Here is a 13,506-nt window from a genome sequence, read left to right on the forward strand (position 1 = left end):
TGCTGCTGAAAACCATGGATCTCTGGACGGGATGTCAAGGGTTCCGTCCCCATGACACGCATTTCATCGAACTCCCAATGTGTCGGACACAATCGGCGATCGACGACGAATCCGTATTCGGATGAAAATGTCGACATTGTTCAAGTCTCCTTCACGATGAGCGAATCTTGCGGTTTGACACGCATGGCCCATTCGGTCCACGAGCCATCATAGATCCTACGGCCTTCGGTGGTGTAGCCCGCCTCGGTCAGAGCGGCATCGATGACTGCTGCAGTGACGCCGGTCCCACAAGACGACACGATGGGTTGCGATGCATTCACTCCTCTCTCCTCGAAGATACGGCGGAGCTCATCCGGTGGCAGGAAAGCCTTGGTGGTCGGGTCGAGGAGAAGCGGGACCGGCAGAGAGATACTGCCGGGCATGTGTCCAGAGGACAGACCTGGGCGAGGCTCGGGCTCGGTACCCTTCCATCTGCCCGTCGAACGAGCGTCCAAGATCTGGACCTCCTCGCGACCTTCCTTGTTGTGATCTTTTGCGATCTCGACCACCTCCTCGAAAGAAGCGACCTTGCTCCGGTCCAATTGGGGAGTAGCATATTCGACCGGATCGAATCCGTGTTCCTTCCCGTCGACCACCGGCAGACCTTCTTCCACCCACAGCTTGAAATTGTTGAGGATGTGCACGGCCGGGTGGCCGAAGATTTTGAAGGTCCAGGCGACGCGTGGAGCGGAGAAGATGCCCAGCTCGGCGGAGTCGTAGACGACCACGGTATCGTGGGCGCGGATCCCGGCTTTGCCGACCGCGTCTGCGAACGTCTCGGCGCTCGGCAGCATGTGCGGGTACGGGCTGGACGTGTCGGAGACGGCATCGAGGTCGAAGAAGCGTGCGTCGGGGATGTGGGCCTTCTCGAAGACCTGGCGCCCGGTCCGTTTGGCGGGATCGTTGGGGAGGAACCAAGAGCCGCAGAGAGGGATGACCCTCGGGGAGGTGGAGATTGAAGAGGAGGAGTTCTGTTTGAGGGCGGCATGGAGTTCTTTCGGGGTGACGAGGTAGGAGGGGAATGAGGTGTGCTCTTGTCGTGTCGACATGGCGATGCCGATGGACGGCGACTTGGCTCGTAGGCCTGCAAGCTGTGGTCGGCACGCAGAGAGATGGCGGGCGACGAGAGCCATTGGCGCCAGTCGGGATCTGTCTTGTTGTCGTGGATGGCTAGAAGAGTCCCTCTCCGCAGTTATGCTGGGTGAAGCGTTCCGATTCGCGTGAGTGATGTTAATATGGTCGCGTGTGAAGAGTGTTCAAAATGGTCGAGCAATGGGCATTCACTGGAGACCATCACTTGATAAGGTACAGCAGAAGCGAAAGGCGATGATGTGCTGTAGTTATTATATTACACCAGAAGCTCCAAGCTCCAAAGCTCAAGCTCCAACTCCAACTCCAGCAGCTCTTGCGCCTTTGTGCCATCCATTCCCAACCGCGGTTTCCCCATCAATTCATCAGTATGACAGTCTCTCATCAATGCCTACAGTGTGGGTCGCGGTGGTCGATCGTCCCGAGTGATAGGTGAAAACATACCTATCTGCCGCCCAGCTCTGTGGGCTGAAATTGATGGCAGATTGGTGGGGCAGCATCAATCGCCATCAATCATTACAGCACATTCCGCTCCATCCAGCGGGCTTGATGTAGATGTATATACATACATTATGTGATGCGATGCTCGTATTTGCTGGGCCAGAATGCTACTTACTTACTAGTCATTACTACTCGTACTTGATCCATCTCAAGCATTTCACCATGTTTGTCGAGCGCGGATGTTATGCCGATTTGACAATTTTTGGCTGGATCTCCTCATCCGATCGTGACTGCTTTCCATTGTTTCCCTGGAGAAATACCACCACGATAGAAGTGAAATGATCGAACTAAGCCGAACTCTCGTCTCATCGCGCTTCAAACCTTCCTGTTTCGTACTGATGCGTGATCCTCTTGCTATGCCACTGTCAATGAAACCTTCCAGCACCACCACCACCTCCTCCTCCTCCATCACCCTGAGAAATGCTACAGTAAATTACACGAAAACCCCGGGAAAGCTCGCCGGTGTCCATCCCATTGATACAAAGAAATCATTCAGAGTGCAAGATTCATATGATGCAAGCTCAAAGGATCCAAGAAAACGCGTGATCGCCACGGCCAATATCAACAATCAATTACCATCACCCGTTGTGGTTCAAAAGGCTCTTCTTCTTCTTTTTCCGGGTCCTACGCCTCACGAACGAGTCCTCACGAACAAAGCATAAGTGTGACCAGCCACAATCTGTATCGGATCCTCTTGTCGCATCAGCATAATCATCGTCTCCGACAACAAAACAAGAAACAATAGCGACCAATTACACACCACGACGGCAAACAATAAAATTCCTCCCAGCCTCGTCATCAATCCAAGAGAGTGTCATCTCTTCAACAACAATAAGGGAAAGAAAACAAAACAAAACAAAACAAAGCCGCCCACAATGAAGGTCAAGATCAAAGCCTACCACGCCCTCGCCACCTGGAAATGGGACCTCCCCGACGACTCTGACGACACCTGTGGCATCTGCCGCGTGAATTTCGAAGGGACGTGTTCGAAGTGCAAATACCCCGGCAGCGACTGTCCCATCAGTGAGTAGTTCCTTCCTCCCATCCATCGATGGATCAGTCGGCTTCTCAATCCTCCTCACATTGACTAACAAGCAAAACCAAAACAAATCAGTCATCGGCCAATGCACCCACACCTTCCACATCCACTGCATCGCGAACTGGCTCGAGAGCGAAGCAAGCCTCGGGAAATGCCCCATGTGCCGCCAGAAGTTCCAGGAGAAAGTCGCCGTCGTCGCCGCCGCGCCTCCTCCCATCACGCCCGCTGCTGCTGGTCTTGCTCCGAGGAGGAATTTCGGCAGTTCCATCGTCGCGCCCGGTGGTGCGATGACGCCTGATACCGCGGCGGCGATGCCGACGACCGGGAGGATCACCAGGTCCGCTGCTGCTGCTGCGGGGAGAGCAGGAGCAGGAGGAGGGGGTTATTCACTCGGGAGGGCGACGCCGGCGTCGGCGACGAGACATCGTTGAGATGACATCGTTGAGATTGGGCGACGACCTGCTCGAGGACTGTTGATTCGCTGCCTGGAGGCCATGTCGGGATGTGATGGGATTGTGAATGACTGAATGAATGAATGAATGATGGGCTGTTGTCCTCGGGTTTTTTGGCGCTCATCAATCTCCTCGAGTTTGATGAATGATATGGTACTGTAAGAACTTTTCGATGGCGAACGAAACCATGAACGGAACCCTTTTTGAAAAGAAAAGATCAATGGCGCATGCAGCGAGGGCGTCTCCTTGGGGGTCATTGAATTCTCCTTTCATCCCGTCGTCGTCGTCGTCGTCGGGACCTTCTTCTGCCACGCACGCACGACTCTGCTACTGAGCCGGGCGATTCAATACCTTGGTGTTACTCTTACTACTACTAGTACTACTACTTTTTCTCTTCCCTATGAGTCCCGGGCTGACCATTTTTCTTGAAAAAAGATTTGTACTTGGATATTTAAAAATGGAAAAAATAATTGCTTTGCTTGCCTAGAAGTTGAGATGAAATGACATGGCGCGGGAAACTTTGTGCCCAGAAAAAAAAATAGAGAAAGAAAAAGAGAAAGAAATCGCGGTCCGCGAAAAATTGTTCGACAGCTCTGACAGCGGGTAGGCAGACAAGAGAGACAACATTTCAAACAAGAACTTTTCCTTCCCTCTTCCATCCCTCCATCCAATCAGTCCCTGCCCCGGTTTTCAAGGCGCCGAATCGGGATATCTCGCCTTCTTCCCGTTCCCTTTCCCTTTGCCTTTCCCTCTCGCCCTCGCCGAGCCCTCCCCATGACCTCCTCCTCCTCCTCCATGCCCATCGTTACTACTACCGCCCTCGGGCCCGAAATCCACATAGGGTCGTTCATTCTCATCATCATTAACACAATCATCATCATGAGGGTCGTCATTGTTGTGGTCCCTGTCGGGGTTCCGTCGCGAGAGGGTCCGCCGGAGTTCCATGTCCTGCAGCATCGCGGCGAGGAGCTCGTCGTCGCGGCAGAGCTGTTCGATCGAAGAGGGAGGGGGATGGGGATGGTGGGACGCCGGCGGGTCGTGTGGTGGAGGTGCGGTCTGTCGTGTTGTTGGCGATTCGGGTTGAGCGGGAGGAGGATGAGGATAGTCGTAGCTTCGACCGGGGGGATAGTCTTGGTATTCGTGGTGTCGAGTGGGAAGGTCGCGCTGACGGCGCCCGTATGTGCGGGAGACGTTGGAGATGGAGTCGCGGGGGTGGATGCTCTCTTCGTCGTCATCGTCATCATCATCAGAAGAGGAGGGGGGTTCGTTCCGATCGTCGCCGGCGGGCTGCGTGTCGATGATGATGATGTTGTTGTTATGCGCATCGGTGTAGATACGGCTGTTCGGGTTGTGGCGAACATCTGGACTTGTGGGATGGGATGGATGGCTGAAGTGAGGGTCTTCTTGACGAGGAGAAGCGTGCCTTGCGCTGTATCCCGAACTTTGTCTCGGATCATGTGGTCGGAGGACGCCATCGGATTGGACTCCTGAGCTGCGGATGGGATGATTAGTAGGCCGTCTATGTACTTCGGGCGCAGACCTCGTCGCCATGAGCGGCACTCGACTGCTATGCAGCCCAGCTAGAGGATGTTGTGGCGGCGGTGGCGGAGGGAAAAGACCGTCTGGACGGAAGGCATCCGGTGCAGTAGCCGGAAAGCCTGGGCGGTGTAAATGAGGCGGACGTCTACTCCCTGCCGCGTCGTGAGGATGCTGATGATGCGGGTAGCCATAACTATGACTCCTCCTCGGGCCGCGGCGAGGATCCACAAACTCCTCCGACCGCGCGGTCTCGTGGGCCGGACCGGCGTAATCAGGCTCTCGGAATGAAACATGCGAACCGAAACTCCCCGAAGGCAGTGTCATCGCATAACCGCTGTGATAGGTCGCGCCCGATGCCGCCGAGCTTGGCCGGGATTGTTGCTGTTGTCTTCGGGTCCTATCGAGGAGATCGTCGATTCGACGGATGTCCGAATCGGTGTATTGCGCGCTGGGTGCTCTGTCTCTGCCACGACCGGCACCACGTGTGTCGTCGAGCCATTGCTGCAAAGTCGGCGAGGCATTCGGATAAGGACTGACCGGCGGCGGCGCAGGAGGCGGAGGACGTGAGTGGTGCGACGGGCCATGCGGTCGAGTTGGTGGCCTTGGAGGTGGTGGAAACGGAGATCGTGGACCACCAGGAGGATATAAAGGTAATGGCTCGGGAGGAGGCCAACCTCCTCCTCCGCCGCCGCCGCCGCCTGTCGCTGTTCTTGATCTGGAGCCGCCACCGATATGAATGCTACTGACGAATCCTCCCGAGGGTAATGTATACGAGTTGTGGGTAATGTGAGTATTCGGATCTACACGCCCGGACGGCGGGACAATGTACGTAGAATGGATGATGCGAGAATTGCCCGTCTGAGAAGTGATTTCGGTCGCCGTGTACATGACATTCGAGCTCAGATATGAGACGGCATCTGCTCTCGGGTTGATTAATATTCGGGGATGACAGGCCCCAGGTGCACAAAATATGGTTTTCGTAAATGGACTCTTCCGGACTATTCGTCTGGTCTTGTGTGTGTAATCACTACAGCGATTCTGCTCGGCAAAAGGACCGGTGTATAGCCACTCGCATGCAGGCTGACTTTGGTGGCACAGCTGACGAAGAATTCACGACTGGGTCATGCATGAGCAATGGAATGTGCTGCTGCATATCGCTACACCGCAATGTATCTTGTGCCGAAATTCGGACACAAGAAACACGTTATGCGTCGCATTTGATGTGTGGTTCATGGTCGAGAATAGTCGACCTCGTCCAGGTCGTTATCGTCGCCATGGAGAGAGAATACAGTACCTTACTTAAGAGCAGAGGACATTGACATCCAGGCAAGATTCTCACTGCACGCCTATCTAAGTACCTAGGTAGGTTTCGGGCCGCCATTCTCACAGCATATCTGCACAAGGGAAAATCTGCACGATCGGCAGGTCTCACGTGGTAGACAAAATCGTCAAATTGGCACTCTCCGTAAAAAATATACCTGATAACTATCTGCACGGGGAAATCGTCGGCTGGGAAGAGAGAAGACTTTTTCTCTGTCTCATCGCTGCATGCTATACGACCACGGGGACAGAGGACACACTCCGGGACATGTCGCAGCAGGAGTAAGGATATCTCTGCAGACACAAGTGATGGATCCTATAGGTAGTGATCGAATCGTCATTCCCGCAATGACGAGCCAAGTCTTCAAGAGATGTTCGCACTTCAATCTCCCGCCTCTCCCCCGTCGCGAGAAAGAGGGCAACAAAAGAGGTCGCCTCGAGATGTAACGGTGTACACCGAGTGCATGCACAATTGATATAAGCACTTCTTTTGAGCGGCACAACGGAAGCCATGAGGAGAAGAGGCAACATTGCAATTTGACATCCGTGCTAGGGATAGAAAAGGTCCTGTCATCGAGGTGTACGATGGTATTGAAAGGGGAGGGAATAAAACGAGCTGGAGATCGTGCATCGGTTGCGGATCTCGAGAAGCAATCGCTTTTGGCTGTGTTCTGGCTGTTTCGAGGAAAAGGCATGTTCCAGGAGCGTGTGCATAGATGTCGGTTGCAGATGTCATGATCAGTGTCGGCAGAAGAGACGAAGGAGAAGGTTAAAGGTTTCTCGAGAAACCATTAGTACATGAGGCTCTTCCATCTCATGGCAAGATAAAAAAGGGTATTACAATAATGTCGAAAGTGTACTGCGCAAACGTCCTGGCGGGATCAACGGAGAAGTCTTCCTCTCTGTTCAGAGCTCACCATGTCGCCCAGCGTATGCGCTCGTGACACTCTTGGCAGCAGACGAGACAGAAGCGACGACCTTTTCGCCGTTGTTGCTGTTGGTGAGGGAGGAAAGGCTTTCCTTGAGTGCATCAAACGCGAGATCGAAGCGGGCGCCGAAAAACCAAGCCGCGCCAATCTGGATTCGGGTTAGTGGATTATTCCTCGATGATGACTAATCGCATTGTTCAACCCGCCGTAGAGGGAAGGGCACAGATCGACTTACCATAGTCGCGGTGATAATACCCAGAGTCACCATGGTCGCGCCGATCAAGTAGATCGCATCCAATCGGGCCTCCTTCTCTTCGCTCGCCTTTCGAGCCGCCTCGTCCGGGGTCAGCGTCGGGCCGGCAAGACCCGCCTGCAGCGTCCGAGCCGACTGGGTCGGGAAGATCGTCTCGATGAACTTCTCGATGCGTGCACAAGCGATGCTGATCTCGAGGAAGTTCGGGTCGCTGGGCTTGTTCCTCCGGTGGATCTTGCGGGCGTAGCGGCGGAAGACCTCGCAGACCAGCTGCAGGTTCTGCGTGGACTGGGTCATCAGCTCGCAGGCGGAGCCCTTGGTGATCTTGACGTTGCGGTGGAAGATGTCCTTGTTCTGGAAGCAGAGCTCCAGGGTGGCGATGGCCATGCTCTGTGGGATCGCGACGAAGTTGAACACCGATTGCTCCTTCACGCCGGCCATGTAGAAGAGGCAGTCGTCGGCGCGTTTGAGCGCGGTCAGGACCATCTCGCTGCTGCACTGTAGCGCCTTTTCTTCGTATTGCTTCTCGAAGAGGTCGCTGAATTTGTCGACATGTTTCGACCAGATGGCCTTGGGCCAGAAGTATCGCTTGTCGTCGTGGTCCTCGCGGATGTCTCGGATGATGTTGGTCTGTTGGAGGAATTGGCCCATGGACTCCATAAGCTCTGGTCTCTGGAGCAAGGCCGGGTTGGCCAGCTTCGCCTCGACGAACAACCTCGTCAGACCCTCGCCGACAAGACCTGCTACGTAATGGCAGTACAGCTCGTAGTCCTTGACGGTCTTGACGCCGTTGGCCAGATGGTCCGCGTTCTTTGCGTAGTCCGCCATACCATTGCCCATTCGCTTGGTGATGTCTCGGATGATGTCCTTGTACGGCTCTTTGATCTTGGCGAACTCCTTTCCAATGTTGTCAAAGTGGACCAACAGGGGCCGGTCCTTCTCATTCGGACCGTTGCCGTCGAAGGTCCAGTTCGGATCATCCACGATCTTCCAGAAATCTCGCAACAGCGGTTCCTTCTCTTCCAGGCTGATGGTCATGTCATCCTCGATGGTGTCCAGACCGCGCAGCTCCAGGTAGAACAATGTGACGGGGACCAACAGCTCCGGATGTAATTCCTTGATGACCGCGGCGAATGAGCGCGAGGTCATATCGAGGTAGTAAAAGCATTGCTTCAATGTCTCCGACTCTTTGCTGGGGTCGCGCTCATGGACGGGGCTGTGCCAGAGTTTCCATTGGATCATGGCCCGCACCTCTGACAGGTGGAGGAGATAGTAGAGGTAGCCTTTGTTGGACGGCATTTCGACCGATGTGATGGCGATATGTAAGGCGAAGGTTGAGAAAGACTCGCTGTCGGGCGATCTTCAGCAGATCGGACGAATGGGAGAAGGGTGATTGATTTTCGGCTCCTATCCAGGACGAATTGACATGAGTTGTTCAACGGTTCTGAGCGGGCAGATCTGGGTGCACTTCAGCACACCGATGCAAATTGCGACAGAGTGTCTCGAGATTCACTTTCGGTAGAGTCGTGATGTGGAAATGTCCTGTGCCTAGATATTGTTAGGAGAGGTCTCGCAAAGCATATAATTATCATGTTTGTCAGGGTTCAGGGAGCTAGCGATGCAGCTTAAAAGTGCCGCTTGGGACAATCCAAAATCGTTCGATTGTGGATCGCAGTCTATCCAACTAGGAGAAAGCTTGTGGCTGAGAGGTCCTCCAACCTCAGGTGCTTTCGTTATCAACACTTCAGTATCACACTCCTGCATGATATTGCAAATGAGCTGATTCTTACATTACTCGGCAAATCCATTATTATCATATGTCGCAGGGATATAGTAAATGAGCTGATTTTTGCATCAACAGGCCAATGCAGCATTATCACATGTCGCAGGAACATGTAGCAGATGATCTGATTCTCGCATTGCTAGGCAAATGGAGTACTATCACATGATCGCAGGAACATGCAGCAAATGGATTCCGTCATGTCATTTCATACAGGCCCACAAGGCAGACCGCATATCAATAATTTTCCGCACGAGGCCAGTGATACATTCCTCCCACGGAAACAAAAAAATGCTAGCAGCAGCAGCACAGAATGGGGTATCCGATTCGAAATCCAGGAAACGATAGCGAGCGACAGCCGCGGCAAAACAATGATAGACCACACATCTTCCTTTTCAACTCTAATCGCTTCCCCGGCTTCGTAGCCTCCTGCCGATCCCCGTGGGGCCCACACTCGCGCTCAAATTCACATTCTCCTTCTCTCGTCCCTCCTTGCCCTTGCCTTCGACTCCCAGGCCCATCGCCGCAGCCATGCGCGTGCTTCGTTTGGAAGCGGGAGCTTTGATGGGGTCGGATCCGGCGTTGAAGGGAGGCGGGGTGAGGTAAGATGCTGTCGACGCGCTCAGAGGGTGGGTATTCAGTCTTCTGAGGAGTGAAGGTGGAGGCGGCAGTGCTGAAGGTTTGCAGTCGGCTTCCTCGGTAGACGTGTCGAGATCGATGGTCGTGGAGGAGAGGTTGCCGATGACATTAACATCGCGCTCCCGCAGACTGTTGGTGCTGCTGATGCTGCTTTGGGTGCTGGCCGTGGCGGGCCGTGAAGGTGGGAGGTTGGTAGCGGCGGGTGCAGTGAATACCGGGCGGAGCGGCGGAGGAGCATCGTGGAAGACTGTGGTGGACTTCAAAGGGCTGCCAGGGCGTTTGCTCGGGCTTGTGTTGCTTTTGGGCCGAGCCAGAGCAGGACGCTTGTGGGGCGACTTGATCGGGGACGTTGAAGTCTTATTCCCCGCGGCAGGCCTTTCTATGCCGCGCATGCGATCCAACAGTACATCGTGGCTCTCTGTCCTGGGCAGGACCGTCGGGTAGTTGTATTGTGTCTTGGCTGGTGTTTCTCCCGTGACAGAATATTCCTCAATCTGAGAGGCCGCCACTTCCTGTCGCAGTGCCCGGAGAGGTTCGCGGATCTCGCTGTCAGCATTGAGACTGGGCAAGGTCTGGATCAGGGCATCGGCGTGATCGTCCACATCTGCCTCGAGAGCCTTGGTCCTGCTGTATGACGTTTCGAAATGCTCGCCGATACTTCGGTAGCTTTCTTGCACATCATTTGCGAGCTGACCGAGGCTCGACATGTGCGACTGATGATGTTCCTCGTTCTGCTCACGGACACGCGAGACGATCTCGTCCAGGGCCACCAGCTGACTATCCATCTGGACCATCTGTCCGTCAACAATGCGAATGGTTTCGCCGTGAACAGCAGTGGTCGTTTCAGTGATTTTGATGGTCTGTTCATTGGCATTTGTCCAATCAGCTTTGAGCTTGCTCTTGATCGCTTCTCTTGCTTGAGCAGTGTCGTCGATGAGTGATTGCGCATTCTCGTTCCAGTGATCCATGCCGCTGTCGTAGGAATGCTGCGCGACTCGATATTCGTCTTCCGAAGTTTTGATCCGTTTGCTAGCGCTTTCGAAATAGCCGGAAAGACGTGACTCTTGAGCGGTGGCGGAGTTGTTGACTAGTGAGGTGATCTGGGAGAGCAGGGTTTCTCTCTCCTTCGCAGCAGTCTCTCGCTCCCTGTCGATCGCCTGTTTCAAGTGGTCATGAGAAAGTTGCCCAGCGTCGATGAAGCTGCTGTTCGCATCCGCAATCTCCTTGCGCAGCTTTTGCACTTCGGCTTGTTGATCATGCATGCGTTTGATCAAGTCCTCAAAGAGCGTCTTGAAGTCTCGTCCGAGTGAAACATAAGATTCTTGAAGCTTTCCATGGAAATCGTCCAGCTCTGTTGCAATACCAGCACTGATACGCTGAGCTGCGGCCGAAAGATCGTTCAATCCCGCACCGACCTTCTGCTTTACATCCTCACGGAGCGTCCCGATCTCTTGTAGAACGACGTTCATATCGTCTCGAGCTTTGCTGGTCTGGGAGTTTACTTCAGACCTGGAAGACTCGAATGCAGCGGCTTTTTCTTGGATGAGGTCCTGCGACAGTTGAAGCTCTTCGAGTTCGTCTGCCACAAAAGATTGCATGCGACCCGATAACGCGGCGATCAGACCCTCTTGCCGTCCTCTCAGTGCATCCAATCGCTCTTCGACGGTCAAGGTCGCACCCGCAACCTGTTCCTGTGATTCCGCCCATCTTGTGCGGTTGATCGACTGTAAATCTGACCGCCGCTTGAGTTTCGATCGCAGTCTGTCCACATGATTCGTCGTTGTGTCTAGGCTGCTGATGAGCTCGCCGCCCACTTGATGAAGTTTCCGTTCCGTCTCTTGATGCGCCCTTCGAATGTGCGCCTCCTCTGCAAGAGAGCGCTTGGTATGTTGCAGCACAATTTCGGTTTTTTCCAGAACATTCTTGGTGCCTTCCAGGTTGACGCGCGTCTGTTCGTTGTCTTTCTTCAATGTATGGAAATTAGTTGTGAGAACAAATAGCTCCTGGATTTTGTTCCGCAAGTCGTTTTCCATGATTTCCAGAGTGTCGCGCTGCTCCTGGCTCAAGATCCGGCGAGATTCGGACTCCGTGGTCAATTCTTCGTATGCTTCTGCTGTGAGGTATACGCCATTGCGGGCGCGCGTCGCAATCAGTTCCGTTTTCAGCTTTTCTATCTCTGCCGTGAACTCCTTCAGCAATGTTTTCTTTGACACCATCTGGTTGACTTGAGGCTTGTTGCGAATGTTTTTGGCACGAAACGCGTAATCCAAGGTGCTGATGGTCTCCTCAAGATTACTCTTCGCAGGTGATACAGTGGCAATGATACACGTCTTTGTCCGGCCTCCAAGTGAGTCTTGCAGAAGGCGCGTCAACTTCGACTCTCTGTAGGGAATGTGACTGCCACGATCGACGAGCGCGTTGATCACACGTCCAAGTGTGAGGAGGGACTTGTTGATCAATCCTGCTTCTACAGCACGTTTGTTTTCTGCCCCCGAACGTCCGATGTTCTCCGATCCTGCCAAGTCGACAAGATTGAGCTTGCCCGAGGAGACGTAATCCTCTCCACTGTCAGAAACCCGTTTCATGTAGACTGTGATGGTGAAGACCGTATGTGAGCGGGATGATAGATCGTTGCATTTCGTCGCAGCGACCTGACGCTTGTGACTTCCGTCGCGAAGTAGCTGAATACCCTTGGCAGCTGTTCGGATGTGACGTTCCTCCATTCCTTGGACCAAGGTTGTCGTCCTGCCATTCTTGTTGGCTTCGTCGAAGATTTTGAGCTTGGCTCCATCGTCGACCCCTAGTAAATCGCGCAGCTCCTCGTTGTATAATTCGATAAATGAGCACTTCACGCTGTATTCGGCTTTTTCTTGGTCATCGTCTCCCAGCTTGTCAAAGAGACCGTGTAACACACGCGGGATGATACCCGCAGCATCGGGCGTAGGAAGGATGTCGCTGATGTCACCTGACATTGTGTATGTTTTACCTGTGCCAGTCTGACCATATGCAAAAATGGTGCAGTTGAATCCGGCGAGGACCTGTGACAGCATTAGACATCGGATCGACACCTCGCCGACATGATCCACTGTATTACCTCGTCCATAATAGGTGCGACAACATCCTCAAATATCATCCGTTGGTTGGCCGCGGGTGAGAAGACCTTGTCGAACTGATACGTCTTGTTGCTGAGAGCATTGGGTCCCATGGACAGAACAACCTTGTCGCCCTTGGTGCCATCGGTGGACACGACGACACCGCTGTTCTCGCGCACCTCGCGATCGTTGCGCCCACGACATCGGACGACGACGTTGATGTTAGTCTCTTCGCCAGCTTCGACAGGTGGGGGTTCGGCGGCGAGTTTTCGCTTCGGCGTGCGGACTCGAGATGAGGCGATGCTGTCGGCGGGTGATAATCTTCCGGTCAAGGTCGGGGTGGCGGTTTGGGCGCGGGTCGGACCTGGTCGCGCTGCTGGTGGTCGCATGGTGGGCACTTTGCGCGTATGGCTCACGACTCTTGTCGAGCCTGAAGCAGCCATTCGAGCGTATCCACGAAGAGTGGTGCGCAGAGAAGAATGACGACGAAGACTAGAAATGCAAGAGCGTTGACAAGGAAGTAGTAGGCGGCGGCAGCGGCGACATGCCTGAAGTAGTAGCTACAGTATCAAAAATGGCTAGTAGACAAAATGCACCGTTGGTCGGGACAATGCTGGAAAGGAAAGAGCTTCATCAGTGCGCCGACCGAGCGCTGTTTACTTGTTCTGCACGCTTTGTTTACATCGGATCAATACAGCAGAGCAACCGTGCAGGTAAGCCGAGGATTATCTAATCAATCGCGGCGGCTGGACCAGATCTCCAAACCCTAATAACCTAACGAACCTTGGAACCTTGGAACCTTGGAACCTGATAAACCTAACAAAGTCCCGCCCC

General features: G+C 53.9%; 6 protein-coding genes across 6 annotated transcripts; 1 reads left to right on the forward strand and 5 right to left on the reverse strand.

Annotated features, from left to right (window-relative positions):
• Positions 1-140: 140 nt before the first annotated feature.
• Positions 141-1,172, reverse strand: K489DRAFT_310646 (thiosulfate sulfurtransferas-like protein; the record flags this gene model as incomplete). The annotated part of the gene is made up of 1 exon (XM_033600721.1): positions 141-1,172. The coding sequence occupies one exon, from the start codon at positions 1,170-1,172 to the stop codon at positions 141-143; it is 1,032 nt and encodes a 343-aa protein (XP_033464973.1).
• Positions 1,173-2,504: 1,332 nt separating this feature from the next.
• K489DRAFT_301365 (RING/U-box) lies at positions 2,505-2,847 on the forward strand (the record flags this gene model as incomplete). The annotated part of the gene is made up of 2 exons (XM_033600430.1): positions 2,505-2,652; positions 2,744-2,847. Coding segments are annotated over 2 exons (252 nt in total), but the record flags the coding sequence as incomplete, so codon positions are not given.
• A 715-nt stretch (positions 2,848-3,562) lies between these two features.
• Positions 3,563-5,931, reverse strand: K489DRAFT_376097 (uncharacterized protein). The gene has a single exon (XM_033603835.1). The coding sequence runs from the start codon at positions 5,545-5,547 to the stop codon at positions 3,811-3,813; it is 1,737 nt and encodes a 578-aa protein (XP_033464975.1). The 5' UTR covers positions 5,548-5,931; the 3' UTR covers positions 3,563-3,810.
• A 216-nt stretch (positions 5,932-6,147) lies between these two features.
• K489DRAFT_32055 (uncharacterized protein) lies at positions 6,148-6,841 on the reverse strand. Its single transcript, XM_033601465.1, has one exon. It carries the CDS (start codon positions 6,672-6,674, stop codon positions 6,198-6,200), a length of 477 nt encoding a protein of 158 aa, XP_033464976.1. The 5' UTR covers positions 6,675-6,841; the 3' UTR covers positions 6,148-6,197.
• A 44-nt stretch (positions 6,842-6,885) lies between these two features.
• K489DRAFT_310144 (ERG9, squalene synthase) lies at positions 6,886-8,460 on the reverse strand (the record flags this gene model as incomplete). The annotated part of the gene is made up of 2 exons (XM_033600684.1): positions 6,886-7,056; positions 7,144-8,460. The coding sequence occupies 2 exons, from the start codon at positions 8,458-8,460 to the stop codon at positions 6,886-6,888; spliced, it is 1,488 nt and encodes a 495-aa protein (XP_033464977.1).
• Positions 8,461-9,032: 572 nt separating this feature from the next.
• On the reverse strand, positions 9,033-13,276 carry K489DRAFT_376099 (kinesin-domain-containing protein). Its single transcript, XM_033603836.1, has 2 exons — positions 12,675-13,276; positions 9,033-12,618 (listed from the first exon to the last, which is right to left on the reverse strand). The coding sequence occupies exons 1-2, from the start codon at positions 13,113-13,115 to the stop codon at positions 9,343-9,345; spliced, it is 3,717 nt and encodes a 1,238-aa protein (XP_033464978.1). The 5' UTR covers positions 13,116-13,276; the 3' UTR covers positions 9,033-9,342.
• Between the last annotated feature and the right edge of the window lie 230 nt (positions 13,277-13,506).

Source organism: Dissoconium aciculare, assembly GCF_010015565.1.
Source record: "Dissoconium aciculare CBS 342.82 unplaced genomic scaffold K489scaffold_1, whole genome shotgun sequence".
Classification (NCBI taxonomy): domain Eukaryota; kingdom Fungi; phylum Ascomycota; class Dothideomycetes; order Mycosphaerellales; family Dissoconiaceae; genus Dissoconium; species Dissoconium aciculare.

What these genes read in the sequence shown, in the direction of transcription:
- K489DRAFT_376097 (XM_033603835.1), bottom strand. Translation starts at nt 5,547, where the DNA reads ATGTACACGGCGACCGAAATCACTTCTCAGACGGGCAATTCTCGCATC.
- K489DRAFT_32055 (XM_033601465.1), bottom strand. Translation starts at nt 6,674, where the DNA reads ATGCCTTTTCCTCGAAACAGCCAGAACACAGCCAAAAGCGATTGCTTC.
- K489DRAFT_376099 (XM_033603836.1), bottom strand. Translation starts at nt 13,115, where the DNA reads ATGGCTGCTTCAGGCTCGACAAGAGTCGTGAGCCATACGCGCAAAGTG. An exon ending in TCGCACCTATTATGGACGAG is followed by an intron (nt 12,619 to 12,674) that starts GTAATACAGTGG and finishes ATGCTGTCACAG; the next exon opens with GTCCTCGCCGGATTCAACTG.